General features: G+C 37.1%; 1 protein-coding gene across 1 annotated transcript; it reads left to right on the top strand.

Annotated features, from left to right (window-relative positions):
- The first annotated feature begins 71 nt into the window (after positions 1–71).
- On the top strand, positions 72–15,127 carry LOC121371876 (SNW domain-containing protein 1-like). Its single transcript, XM_041498092.1, has 14 exons — positions 72–91; positions 1,860–1,932; positions 2,084–2,155; positions 2,783–2,944; positions 4,158–4,357; positions 4,928–5,032; positions 5,913–5,982; positions 6,812–6,877; positions 7,073–7,189; positions 7,491–7,626; positions 10,005–10,104; positions 11,082–11,199; positions 12,155–12,312; positions 12,975–15,127. Exons 1-14 carry the CDS (start codon positions 75–77, stop codon positions 13,171–13,173), a joined length of 1,593 nt encoding a protein of 530 aa, XP_041354026.1. The 5' UTR covers positions 72–74; the 3' UTR covers positions 13,174–15,127.
- Positions 15,128–15,365: the final 238 nt, after the last annotated feature.

Here is a 15,365-nt window from a genome sequence, read left to right as displayed (position 1 = left end):
AAATAGCCAGTCTATTGCATTTGTTAGTGCTCCAACTCATATAGGGAGATTAAAAACTATCAGAAGAAAATAAAATGGCGTCTTTAGCGAAGTGAGTTCACATTTGTATGAAGAAAATATGGACTTAAAATAATGAAACTGCATTCTGTTGGCAGTTATTAATTATTGTGTAGGGCAATTTAGATGGTTATCTTAACGAATTTAGCTCCCTGGTGAAAGGATATTGTGATGTAATGTGTATAATTATGTGAAACCTAGAAGTAAAAGCGGTGAATTTCCAACAACTTGAACAAGCTACTCAACTTACTGGTCATGTCAGGTCATAGGGTTTTTCGTGAACATTCAGAACAAGCTGTTGTAGCGCATGCCTGTCATGGGTACAGGTGCTGGCTACAGCTGGCACCTCGTTCAGGACAGGAAACGGGTGTGGGTGGGAGACGGGGCATGTTATGTCAGTACTTTTCTTTCCTTTATGATAGCATATTTAAAATGATGGGGGACTTTTGACGCTTGCCGTTGGAAGATATTTTTTTTTTATAATGACACAAGTACTTCAATTAGGATTTAGTGAGTATGGTAGGTTACACATAAATTTTCAGTTTGTGTTTTCATTTGTTGCATTATTTCAGTTGAGAAACATGGTGCCACAAGTTTTAAATACCAGCTACATATAGGGTATGTAACCAGGTTCGGACGTAGAAGAACCACACATTCAACATCCCTTCGGACTAGGTGGGAGAGATAGCGGGGACCACCCATGCGGGATCAGGATAAAACGGAACCATTTTTGTTGGCGAAAACGGAACCAATTTGGCTATAACGGCACCCCAATATTTTGGCAAAAACAGAACTCTTTTTTTTATATAGGACCTAACAGGTCAAAGATTGATACAATTTCCCTTGCTGTATTAGAAAAAATGTAGTGGGTTGTACAATTTACTCCTATATTTTAAAACTTATTAAAACATGCAGATATTCTATCGTATTGTGATACAACACTATTGCTGTTACTCTTTCAACCTTTTCCCTCCCATACGCTCTTTATACGTTGTGATTCTTGTTCCGTTTTAGACATACATTTTAAAATATTTGGTGTCGTTTTAGCCATTGTTTTTTGTCCAGTTTGGTTCTATTTTCACTCGGGGCCGTTTTGGCAAATTTCAGTTTTCACTATAACATAATATCGGATGTAAGCAATAATATTTATTATAATGAACTGTTAAGCCTGGTTACAGCAGACAAATTAAAGCAGTTTAATAATTGTTCATTGCTCATGTTCCTACTGTGACAATTTACACCTTTGAACGTTTTGGCAGTCCCATCAAATCTAACGTATATTAATTTTTAAAAGTTTACTTTTAACAAAATAAAGTGCAACTTTGGCGAGTTGGTAATATTTTTTTGGAGAGTTGCCTAAATGGTGGGTGGAGTGTTGATCACTAGCATAAGCCTTAATTAAGCCCAAAAGAATGCCTGACATTGGCCCAAAGTCTGTTTTTCGCCAGGCAGTTCACCCCCAGCACACAGTTTCCGTCCCAGGTTACAGTACCGTAATGGAAACTCAATCCTTCGTCTATGTACCGTTATGCCTTATGAAGGAAAAACAAGGCTACACATTTAGAAGGATTAGCTGTTTCTGCAATTTCCAGATTTTGAGTAGGACATGTAAGATTTTGAAATTAATCCCAAATTATCTCTTACATCATTTTTAACGATTCCATTGTAGAATCCTAAAAGAAAGTCCGTAAATTCAATGTTTGAAAACCAATAGAGCAGCTGCCATCTAGATCACACTGTCATGTTTCCTGTCACTTTTTGGTGAACACAATGTTTGATTAAGTACTGGTATTTTGTTTCAGTGTTTTACCTACACCATCTCAGAGAATCTATGATAAGGATGATGAAGAACGAGAATACAGATCACAGATGCAGGTTAGAAAATTTAGTAGATTTCTTCATGTCTCAAAGCAGATCAAAACAATTTTGAAGGACCAATTTCTTAATTATACTGGTAATTTATTTGTGGATGTTTTTTAAATCTTGTCATATGTATTTACATCAGTTTGTTTATTTCAATTTTCAGGTTGCTCCCATCAGTAAGAGGACAGCCCCTCCATATGGACACAGAAAGGGATGGGTTCCAAGGTCACAAGATGTAAGTTTGAACCCGATCTTTGGGTGGTCTGTTTTAGTTTAAATAATATTTCTTGTAATAATAATATATTGCAATGGGGTTGTTCTGTGCTTAACCTATATTAGTGATGTCCCAATGATCGATTATAATCAAAAGTATTTGGTAAAAAGCTGATTCCCGACACTTGCCCATATGAATCTGTTTTGTAAGGGCGATTTAGCGCAGTGTTAGAATGCTCACATAAGATATGATTGGTAATTTAATGGACCCCTATCTCAGGTCAGTGGGAACAATATCTGGAATTGGGTGGGGGTACAATTTCTAGTGAGGGGGCCATAATCTCTAGTGTGAGGGGCCACAAGTATAGCACCCCAGTTTCTACGGGCTGCCTCTTGTTTTTCCTCTCTATTTTTCACATGAACTGTCTGGTATATGGTGTCCTATCTGAGAAGGTTCATATATGAAGGACATGTCGTGTCATGGCAGCATGTTTCTTCTCTGACTAGACCAGATGTTATAATAAACATGTTATTACAAAACTGACATCTTTAAACAAATTATTTTCATGTTTCACAGTTTCTTGCGAGACATTTTGCCTGCAGTAGTCGGAAGGTTGACAGTGTTTTTCTTGTTGTTTTTCATGATTAGGATTTTGGTGATGGAGGTGCTTTTCCTGAGATCCATGTGGCCCAGTATCCACTAGAAATGGGGCTGAAGAAGACGACTTCAAACTCGTTAGCTGTTCAGCTCGATCATCAGGGCAAAATCAAGTACGATGCCATTGCTCGACAGGGTCATGGCAAAGATAAAGTAAACACATTATTTTATTATTACGTTAAACCACAAAGCTGACCATTTTCATTTTATTTAGGTAATGTCTCTTTATATACACTTGCCAGGTCTTTACTGCTTCTCACAGGTCCAAGTAACTGACCACTTTTAGTACCTTCAGTAGCTTCAGTCACAATTACTGTTATAATACCTTTATCAGGGCTCACCCTGGAACAAAAATATACTGAGAGGCATAAATAACGCAATGGGTATTTCGCTGATATTTTCTTATAGAAATATTATGTCATCAATATTAGGCATGCAGACAAATGACATACTGGTAACAACTAACTGAAAGAAGATATTGTCAAGCTGAACTCGGCCCTTGGGATAGCCTACATGTCTTTCAGCCCTGAAATAGCATATGTATTCAAATTGACACGCATTGTCAGTCTGTTTTTATTACTTTGGTTCCAAGACTTTACAAAGTTAAAATAACAAGCTACAGATCTTTCAGACTTTGCTTTCATACATGTTGAACACATGCTGTTAAAATTAATAACCCTGATTATTAAAATAAGCAAACATCATCACGCTGTATTATGTATGACACTTGTTTCTCGTTACTGATCGCGAGATTGCTATTACCGTTAGTTGAATATTTGGTATTATTATTATGTTTGATGAGTTGGATAGATTATGAAACCGTTTTTCACATCAGAATATAGAAAATGGCTTAGCCAAAATTTTAGGCACTTGCAAATTTATTGGCCATTTTTTGTCAGTGCGAGCCCTGCTTTATATTTAAGTGGGTAATTTGATAAAATATATTGATGGAAACAAATTAGGGATCAGACAAATAGTTAAGAGAAAATAATGACTAACCAAAACCCTCAGTCCACAGTGTCAGAAGTGGACTGCTTGTCAATGCCACATTACACCTGTGTAATACTAATACAGACGTTACTATGTTAGTAATAAATTAAATTTGGTCTACATTTCCATGTGTTCCCTTTTAATTTCCATATGTTTTCACCAATGTTGGCATTATATGGTTACATAGGTGGTGATTATTTTTGTTTATTTAACTGTTTAATTTAAACATGTAACATTTGTTAAACTTTTAACATATATCTGTAGATTGTATTAGCAAAACTATTCAGTTCTGCTGTACTGTCAGGTTTGTGTGTGTTACACCTTTCTTCCTTTTTGTATTAGCTGAATTATCTTGATCCTCTGTTTCTCACGGAAGGTTATTCACTCTCGGCCTGGCGACCTGGTGCCGAAGATGATCGACGAAGACGACCCTGACCTTCAGCGACCTGATGAAGAGGCAATTGAGGATACAACAGAAAAGACAAGAGAGGCTTTGTCGAAACTGGTTTCCAGTCAGATCTCGGCTGCCATGCCGGTCCGACATGCGGAGAAACAAAACCCAGCCCAATATATCAGGTAGAGATATAATCAGTCAGAAATGTTAGATTCATCTAGAAATACTTTAAATCACTGATACACGCAAAAACACTTAGGGCTGAGTATCCTCAGATAGAAAATATTACAGTTATACTTTGATGACAGTCATAATATTTAGATTGATCTCAAAATACATTTAAATCATTGAGAGAAGAAAACCAAGTCCAGGGTATCCTAGGGTAGAAATATTTTACAGGCATACATCAAGAACAGTTAGAAAATCTACATTTGTTTCATTATACATTTCATGTAAATTGGATTAATATGCAACATGTTTGTTAATATTCACCTTAGCTGTGTAAATTTTGTCAACAAGCCAACTCCGTAAATCAGGTTGAAATATTTTACATACCGAATAACACTTCATCTCATTATATAATTAAATTGTTGAGAAGCAAAACTGAGCTCAGTGTATTGGGTAACATTGTAGACAGTCAGTTTAGTTGTTTACATCTGGTGGAATTTAGCTTGATATATTTATTTGTTAATTCACCATGTTTAAAAATACTTAAAACATGAGTATATTATCTGTGATTGTTTACTCCACAGATACACACCATCTCAGCAAGGCGTGGCCTACAACTCGGGGGCGAAGCAGAGGATTATCAGAATGGTGGAGGTACAGAAAGATCCCATGGAGCCACCTCGGTTCAAGTAAGCCAGAATGAGTGTATTATCAGAATAGTCGACACTTGTTCTAAACAGTAACACTTTACCAACTCTTTGATTGAGTACAGTATCAGAATATTTAGTGAACACTTTTTGGAAACCGTAACAGCCGACTAACTCTTTGATTAAGTACAGTATCAGAATATTTAGTGAACACTTTTTGGAAACCGTATTCAGTGTATGGTGTTGTGCAGTCTCCATGTTCTTATGTTTTGTGTTCATACAAAATTTACATGATTTGAATCTGTTGTTTTTTGTCTATCACATAGGTATTATAATACATTTGCAGGCGGATAAAAACAAAAATAGATTTTGAGTTAACAAATGGGGTCTAATGTACATATATACTGAATCACTTTAAAGACACAACACTCATTGTATCAAACATTCCATAGTAAAGTCATCGATTGGCCTTTCTTTTTTCTGGATCTTGTTAGAGAATGTTTAGGATAAAATGATGTCTACCCATAAATCCCTCCATCATCTTGACAAATAATAATAATAATTGGACCAGGTCTAATGCATTCAATCAATCAAGTGGCGTATATACCCAATATTAGGACTTGAAAATTAGTTAAAACAGACAAAAATATTGCACATGCATGAACCATAACATTTATGCAACAACTTTAGGGACACTAAGCATTCATTTGTGGTCAATTATGATTGGCTGCTGATTCCAATATGTTTATTATTTAAAATATGGGGTTTTTTCAACTTAGCCTGGTCTGTGACATTTTCTCAAGAACTGTTTTAACTACTGCAGAGTAATTCTAGACACAAATATGCCAGGCCCTAAAATGATGTGTTAATCTTGCTGTATTAAACATTGTTGAATAACACCATGATTTCTGTTTTCTTTCAGAGTGAACAAGAAGATCCCCCGAGGTCCCCCCTCCCCACCTGCTCCTGTGATGCACTCTCCCAACAGAAAGGTATTTCAAACATCAGCTTCCTGCTGGTCTGTACTCCACTTTAACATCTAAAGCATTCTGCATTTCCAACCTGTACCGAGTACAGCTTTAAGCAGGGCTTCGAGAATTGTCATAAAACCACTTAGCCATGGGATCAGTGATTTAAACAATTTACTAGCCACAATTAAACATTCATTAGCTTTACTTTACTTTAAGTTAATACAATTTTACTAAATAATAGTAATAATCAGATATGTTGCCTGAAGATTGAGATAGAGCTTAAAATCACTAACATTGATGGTTGGGGTTGAGTAGGATATTCATATTTACAAAAGAAACTTCACTGCAACATTTGACCTTTTTTCACTAGCCGTTGGGCATGGCAATATTAGTTATTTACTAACCCAACATTGAATATCACTAGCCATGGGAGTGGGGCTACCATAATCTAGAAGCCCTGCTTTAAATGAGATGTTGACAACATTGATTCACAAGGGACAGATAAGTGTTGTTAGATTACCAGTGAAAGTAAAGCTCCAGAAGTTCTGAACATGTAATGTCATCAGTGGCTGTAGGCTGTAAAAGCAATCTGTATACTTATTGCACAGAAATATTCCTACTGGTATTGTTAACTGAATACTAAGTGCAACCAGGTTACTGTAGCTGTTAAAATTAATGTTTAATTTGAGCTAAAATATTACAGTCATTGTTTCTAAACTCCGGTTATTCAGTAATGGCGGCTAGTGTCACGTTAGACAGCCTCGTGTTTGTATCATGTCTTACTTTATCATCAGGTTTTATTCTCATGCACCATGTTCCTCTTACTAAATAATCTCTTTTTTATTATTAGGTCACAGTGAAAGAACAGCAAGAATGGAAAATCCCTCCTTGTATCTCCAACTGGAAAAACAACAGGGTATGTTTATTATATTTTATAGCATTATTTTGTTTATGAAATTGTTAATAACAGTCATAAATATATGATCAGTTGTGTTGTCTTACTTCGTGTGTAACAGTCAGTGAAAGAATATTGTCATCATTATATGTTAAAATGAAGTTCATTTTTATTTTAGCACTGTGTTGAGTTATAATGTGTATCTTTCTCTGCCAGGGTTACACAATTCCTCTTGACAAGCGACTGGCAGCTGATGGGCGGGGTCTGCAAGGAGTTCACATCAACGAAAACTTTGCAAAGCTGGCCGAAGCTCTCTACATTGCTGACAGAAAAGTAAAACTTAAAAATTGTATATTCTTTTTTGGCTTTAGTATGTCTGTTTCAACAAAGGCGTTATTTCACTATAACTGAACAAAAGTAAGAAATGTCAGAAAAGTATCTGTTTTGACATTTCCTTTATCTAAGAAGCAAGGGGATCATAAGTAGATAATGTTCATAATATTATCTACATTATATATAATAGTCAATATGCAGCTAGTTTATTGTTTGCATTGTATAATGTTTTTCAAATGAAAGCAGTTATCTGTTTGATGTGTTACAATGAGGTTGATAACTGGATGTTTTTGTTATTAAGGCAAGAGAAGCTGTTGAAATGCGGGCACAGATTGAGAAGAAAATGGCTCAGAAAGAGAAGGAGAGAAAAGAAGAGAACTTGCGTTTGTTGGCTCAGAAAGCGATAGAGGAGCGTGCCGGCATTCATAGAGGAGGTGGTGAGTTACACAATCTGTGTTCATAAGTTACTCAATGTGTCTTTTCACTTAGAAAGAGATAGAGGACATAGTTACATAATCTTTCTGTGTTGATTGAAAAAGCGATAGAGGGGGCGGTTAGTTACACATGTGGCTCTGTTGACTCAGAAAATGTGAGAGGAGTGTAATTGAGGGGGTGAGCTGTCTCTTGTTAGGTGAGAGGAGTGTGTCGGTATTCATCAACGAGGGGGTAAGCTGTCTCTGTTAGGTGAGAGGAGTGTGTTGGTATTCATCATTGAGGTGGTAAACTGTTTCTGTTAGGTGTGAGGAGTGTGTCAGTATTCATCAATGAGGGGGTAAACTGTCACTGTTAGGTGAGAGGAGTGTGTCGGTATTCATCAATGAGGGGGTAAACTGTCTTGTTAGGTGAGAGGAGTGTGTCGGCATTCATCAATGAGTTGGTAAACTGTCTCTGTTAGGTGAGAGGATTGTGTCGGTAAACATCAATGAGTTGGTAACCTGTCTGTGTGAGGTGAGAGGAGTGTGTCGGTATTCATCAACGAGGTGGTAAACTGTCTCTGTTAGGTGAGAGGAGAGTGTCGGTATTCATCAATGAGTTGGTAAACTGTCTGTTATGTGAGAGGAGTGTGTCGGTATTCATCAACGAGGGGGTAAACCCTCTGTTAGGTGAGAGGAGTGTGTTGGTATTCATCAGTGAGTTGGTAAACTGTCTCTGTGAGGTAAGAGGAGTGCGGTATTCATCAATGAGTTGGTAAACTGTCTGTTATGTGAGAGGAGTGTGTTATGTGAGAGGAGTGTGTTATGTGAGAGGAGTGTGTCTGTATTCATCAATGAGGTGGTAAACTGTCTCTGTTAGGTGAGAGGAGTGTGTCAGTATCCATCAATGAGTTGGTAAACTGTTTCTGTTAGGTGAGAGGAGTGTGTCGGTATTCATCAATGAGTTGGTAAACTGTCTCTGTGAGGTGAGAGGAGTGTCGGTATTCATCAGTGAGATGGTAAACTGTCTCTGTTAGGTGAGAGGAGTGTGTCGGTATTCATCAATGAGGTGGTAAACTGTCTCTGTGAGGTAAGAGGAGTGTGTTGGTATTTATCAACGAGGGGGTAAACTGTCTCTGTTAGTTGAGAGGAGAGTGTCGGCATTCATCAACGAGGGGGTAAACTGTCTCTGTTAGGTGAGAGGAGTGTGTCAGTATTCATCAATGAATTGGTAAACTGTCTGTGAGGTAAGAGGAGTGTGTTGGTATTCATCAACGAGGGGGTAAACAGTCTCTGTTAGGTGAGAGGAGTGTCGGTATTCATCAATGAGATGGTAAACTGTCTCTGTGAGGTGAGAGGAGTGTCGGTATTCGTCAATGAGATGGTAAACTGTCTCTGTGAGGTGAGAGGAGTGTCGGTATTCATCAATGAGTTGGTAAACTGTCTCTGTGAGGTGAGACGAGTGTCGGTATTCATCAGTGAGATGGTAAACTGTCTCTGTTAGGTGAGAGGAGTGTCGGTATTCATCAACGAGTTGGTAAACTGTCTCTGTGAGGTGAGAGGAGTGTCGGTATTCATCAACGAGTTGGTAAACTGTCTCTGTGACTCAGTGTGAGGTGAAAGATCATATTGGAGCATGTAGACATTTTAATGATAAAATTGTGTCTTTTTAACAATATATTTATTACATTACATAATTCCCCACAGGTGTCGGAAGGTGCCAAAAGTGGGAGCACACACACATTATATAAACCATCGCTGCTGCTACAAAGTGGGGATCACATGTTCCCCTTATGCCCCCCTGCCACCCCACTTGTGTAATATTAATTCAGCCGACACTAGTACGGGATTGATGGCTGAGTTTTCTGTGAGACATGGGGGGGATTGTAAGTGTCGGACATATTTCACATTATTTGAGTTGCTGTTGTAATTTTCTAGTGAGACGTGGGGGATTGTAAGTGTCGGACATATTTCACATTATTTGAGTTGCTGTTGTAATTTTCTAGTGAGACGTGGGGGATTACAAGTATTGGACATATTTCACATTATTTGAGTTGCTGTTGTAATTTTCTAGTGAGACGTGGGGGATTGTAAGTTTCTAGTGAGCCGTGGGGGATTGTAAGTGTCGGACATATTTCACATTATTTGAGTTGCTGTTGTAATTTTCTAGTGAGACGTGGGGGATTACAAGTATCGGACATATTTCACATTATTTGAGTTGCTGTTGTAATTTTCTAGTGAGACGTGGGGGATTGTAAGTTTCTAGTGAGCCGTGGGGGATTGTAAGTGTCGGACATATTTCACATTATTTGAGTTGCTGTTGTAATTTTCTAGTGAGACATGGGGGATTACAAGTGTCGGACATATTTCACATTATTTGAGTTGCTGTTGTAATTTTCTAGATAAAGACGAAGATGTTGCTGAGCGAGACGAGTTGCGGAGAGACAGACAGAAGGAACGACAGAGGGACAGGAATCTCGCTAGAATGGCCCCGGACAAGAGGTATACACTATATAATCGTCTGTATTGATGGCTAAAATCCCTTAGTATTCCTCATCATTTCATTATCACCCTACCTGGTTTGGTCTATATAATCGTCTGTATTGATGGCTGAAATCCCTTAGTGTTCCTCATCATTTCATTATCACCCTACCTGATTTGGTCTATATAATCGTCTGTATTGATGGCTGAAATCCCTTAGTGTTCCTCATCATTTCATTATCACCCTACCTGATTTGGTCTATATAATCGTGTGTATTGATGGCTGAAATCCCTTAGTGTTCCTCATCATTTCATTATCATCCTATCTGATTTGGTCTGTATAAACATTTGTATTGATGGTTGAAATAACTTAGTGTTCCTCATCATTTCATTATCACCCTACCTGATTTGGTTTAGATAATCGTGTGTATTGATGGCTGAAATCCCTTAGTGTTCCTCATCATTTCATTATCATCCTATCTGATTTGGTCTGTATAAACATTTGTATTGATGGTTGAAATAACTTAGTGTTCCTCATCATTTCATTATCATCCTACCTGATTTGGTCTGTATAAACATTTGTATTGAAGGTTGTAATCACTTAGTGTTTCATTTCGTATTCTATCAATTTTCTTATCAGATGATATTGGTGCAGGAATCCTTTCATTATAATCATAAATTAAAAATATTTTCACTTAAAGGTTGGTAGTTAAGTGTAATTTAATTAATAGAGATCTGTAAAATGTACCTATTTCAAATCCTTTGCCTCAGAAAAATACAGCATACACTATTTACGCATATTTGAAATAATAGTAATTACGCTGGATTCCGTGAATCTTAGATTTTGGGGTGGAATTAAATTAAGTTTATGATACTGGTAGAATCCTAAAAACACATCCGAAAATTCAATGTTGGCTAACCACTGTACTGTAGTTTGATCTTTATTAAGAAGAAGTTTATTTACACCTGTAATTTAAAGCATACTGTTCATATTTGAGGTCACGGATACAGAAGGAGCGTGAGCGTGACATCAGTGAGAAGATTGCTCTGGGGCTGCCCAACACCGGCACATCGGGAGAAGTTCAATTCGACCAACGACTTTTCAACACATCCAAGGTTTGTCTTCTTAATGGCCTTTGATTCATTCATGGTCAGGGTTGAAAAAAATCATGATTTTTGTTTTTTTAATAAAAAAAATCAGATTTTATTAAATTTAAATCGGTTTTAAAAATTTAAATCCGATTTATTTGATTTTTGTTTTTTTTTACTTTAATTTTGAGCTTCTGAATTGAATACTTGCTCCCTGTTAAATACACAATTTGGAAGCTTCACTGCATTCTGAAAGGAAATACCTCGAACATCTAGAAATGAGACAACAAAATGCATTTTGGGGATTATTGAGTTAATGTTTAAGTACTTGGTGTTTAGCCAGGATGGCTATATAAGGTGATTTGACATGTGAAGTCAGTGACTTCAAGTCACATCTGTTAGATCTGACTCTAGAGCATCCCCAAATTCGTCCCAATTTACCACATTGAAGCAGAATGGCTTCACTTGACACCTTCTATTGTGTTGATCTCCCAGGATCATCCCAACCATAGATTTGGGGGAATTGTCACTGATCAGTATGACTTGTTAGACTACATGGTGTTGAAATCTAATTGCAATTCAATTATAAATATATGTAAAAATAATTATCTAGCATAAGTAACAATTGATTTTAAATAACACTTCATTTTTTGTACTGCAAGTTAATTGATAAATCACATGTTTACAAAATAATCAATAAAAATAAATGCAATAATCATAAAAATCAAATGAAATAAAATAAAATAAAATAAAATCGAAATGCATGATTTTTTTTTTTTTTTTTCAGTGATTTAAATCATGATTTAAATTAAATGATTTAAATCAAACAACTCTGTTCATGGTCATAGAAATACTGTCATGTCTTGTGAATGTGTGCCCTCCCCCCATGTATACAGTAAACTGGTTTTAAATGTTTCCTTGTAAAATTGCTGATTATTAAACCTTCTGTGTCTAACTTTATTTATTGTTCTACTTCTTCCAGGGAATGGACAGTGGTTTTGCTGATGATGAAGCTTATAATGTGTATGACAAGCCATGGCGTGAAGAAAACAGCATAGGAAACCAGATTTATCGCCCGTCGAAGAAACTCGACAAAGAAATGTACACTGATGACTTAGATAATCTGATGAAATCAAAGAGGTGTGAATTCCTGTTTTTTCTTGTCTGGGTCATTGATTTTGTGTGCGCGATGTAGCCCAGTGTTACAAGCACTCACTTTGTTACGATGTAGCCCAGTGTTACAAGCACTCACTTTGTTACGATGTAGCCCAGTGTTACAAGCAGTCACTTTGTTACGATGTAGCCCAGTGTTACAAGCACTCACTTTGTTACGATGTAGCCCAGTGTTACAAGCACTCACTTTGTTACGATGTAGCCCAGTGTTACAGGCACTCACTTTGTTACGATGTAGCCCAGTGTTACAGGCAGTCACTTTGTTACGATGTAGCCCAGTGTTACAGGCAGTCACTTTGTTACGATGTAGCCCAGTGTTACAGGCAGTCACTTTGTTACGATGTAGCCCAGTGTTACAGGCAGTCACTTTGTTACGATGTAGCCCAGTGTTACAGGCAGTCACTTTGTTACGATGTAGCCCAGTGTTACAGGCAGTCACTTTGTTACGATGTAGCCCAGTGTTACAAGCAGTCACTTTGTTACGATGTAGCCCAGTGTTACAAGCGCTCGTTTATTATGTTCCATGAGCTTCATCCACATACTCATTACATTTTTAATCACTTATTATCAGCAGGGGGGCATTCATGTGCTATACTGTGAGATTGATAATGGTGGTTTGTTTTTGCTAGGTTTGTTCCGGACCGTGGTTTTGAGGGTACTGACCGGAGTCGAACCCGCGACGGGCCCGTCCAGTTTGAACAGGACGTGGAAGAGGATCTGTTTGGTCTGGACAAGTTCTTCACAGAGGCCAAGAGAGGTCAGAAGCGGGCTGGTGATGACCCGAGGTCAAGCAGGGACTACGACAGGAAACAGAAGAGACGAGAATAAAACTTGTCCTGTCAAATCTGTAACTGGAGAAAGTGTAGTAACATATTGCATGCAGCTGTGAATGATTCCAAAGTAACTTTTTAAAAACAGCTCTTTGACCAGCGGTCAGCCACGTAAAGGTTTCAGATCGTCGTCTGTTGTTGCATCCTGCTGCATCACAACCATCTGATCTGTTTATCTGAAACTGAACGTGCTTGCTAAAGTTTGTAATTTGATACACACGGTGCATCTTCCCTAACTGGCCTTGTTAATATGTTGTACGTTATTGTCACATGTTTTAAAAACAGCAACTTACAATTGATGTACTGTAAGTATATATGTGACATGTTTGACTGTAAGTTGGCCATTTATCAGGGATAATCAACAAGTTGCATGTCACTTGCTTTTATTGTAAATGCAGAGCATGATTTGTAGATGTAAAGTAAAAAACAACAATTGGTTTTCTGAATATATTGGTGCTAAAAACTAGAAAGGTATCGTTTGTGCACTAAATGAATCATTATAAAATACATAAAGAATGGGGATTGTATCGCTGCTGCTGTGGACCATATCACAGCATATGTGCTAAAGGTAAATTGCATCACGAGCTGATCATTGTATATGTGTTGAGAAGTGAATACATTGAAAAGAGGTCATGAGAATTGAATAGTTCACAGTATATCTGTTAAGAACTGAAGACTGGTCATCGTAGTATGTTCGAAGTACAAGTATTGATATGAACTTGATCATTTTATCATACGAATGTTATTTTATGTTGTACATTTTGTTAAATATGTTTTCATCAGCCTAACTTTGACTGACATCTGTACTGGAAGATTGTATGTTTTATTGCTGTGTGATTTCCCTTTCTAACTGCACAAAAACGGTAACAAAAAAGTTATTTTATTTCCATCTAAAATTATTTGATACAAAACTTGTCAAAAGTTTGTGATTTACTGTAATTTTGTGTGAAATCATTGTATAATGTATCTAGGACTGTTCCATGTCACTTGAAAGTGAACATTTTATTAATATATAGATCTTCATCCACAATCATCAGTGTTACTGGATGAGGTCATTTACCTCTGAAAGCTTTCATCATTCAGTTACAGTTAAATATTCTGGACCTTTAATAAGATGAGGTATAGTTGATGAGGTGTACTTGATGAGGTATAGTTGATGAGGTATACTTGACAAGGGCACTTATCAGGCTGTCACTTGCAAGCCCATATGAACGATGGGGGGACAGTCTCTAAACGGAGGGAGAACAGTCTAGTAGGGGTGGTTGGTACAAGCCATATTTTTATCTCTCTGTATATAGAGTGGGACAAAACAACGTACATTTTCATCCTCAAGTGTGTAGTGGTGGAGTGGACAGGCCAAGCTGGCTACCTCCGTTCCTACAGGCCCGAGTTGTTAAATTAATAATAACTGTGCACCATAGATTTCTTGGAGCCCTGGCAGTTCAGGAAAATGAATCCCCTCAGGACCCACTGCTAGAAGAGTACAACAATATATGTTCACAAGATGCCATTAGTAAAGTCTAAACATAAACAGTGCTTTGAACAAGCATATTCATTTGGAAGTGAAAATGTTTGTTTGTCTTTTTAATTTGGTTAGATGGTGGTACAACTTTATCACAGTGACATACTAGACCTTAAGAATAGTTCCTTCATGATGTGGTGTTTTGAATAAATCTTCAATCCATGTTGGTGAACCACAAATGTCAGTTTGTTAAGATCAGTGTGTTTGCTGTTATATTATTACTCAATGTTGTAAGATACCAAGTGTTTGTATTACCTTGAAGAATATATATAGAGAACACTCCTCTTTAAATCATGCTCTACATCTGGTGACCGATAGAACTAGTTACAACAGTGAAGACAAACAAGAATGGTTATATGTGTACACATGCTTTTCGTCATTGATAATTAAACACACTGTATAAACAAACTATTAAAGTCTAGAAAACACATTTCTGTTGTTGTTACTCATTCAGAGATTATCAGTCTAAGACCTGCTTCTACTAATGTGATTCCGCGCATCTGTTATCGTGCATGTTTCACACACGGAAATGTGCTTTTCCATCTGCGTTTTCGCACGCGGAATACTATACAACATTTGACATCATCAAAGTGTACTTTTTAGTCGAAAGTAAATACTTTGCATTAAAGTTACATTATCTGGTTACCATATAACATCATGTACAAATT

This window comes from Gigantopelta aegis, chromosome 4 (assembly GCF_016097555.1).
Source record: "Gigantopelta aegis isolate Gae_Host chromosome 4, Gae_host_genome, whole genome shotgun sequence".
Taxonomy (NCBI): domain Eukaryota; kingdom Metazoa; phylum Mollusca; class Gastropoda; order Neomphalida; family Peltospiridae; genus Gigantopelta; species Gigantopelta aegis.
Note: the sequence above shows the minus strand (reverse complement) of the source record. Positions and strands in the feature narration are given on the sequence as shown.

Coding starts and splice junctions, on each gene's coding strand:
- LOC121371876 (XM_041498092.1), top strand. Junction 1,933..2,083: donor AATACAGATCACAGATGCAG/GTTAGAAAATTT, acceptor TTCAATTTTCAG/GTTGCTCCCATCAGTAAGAG. Junction 11,200..12,154: donor GACTTTTCAACACATCCAAG/GTTTGTCTTCTT, acceptor TACTTCTTCCAG/GGAATGGACAGTGGTTTTGC.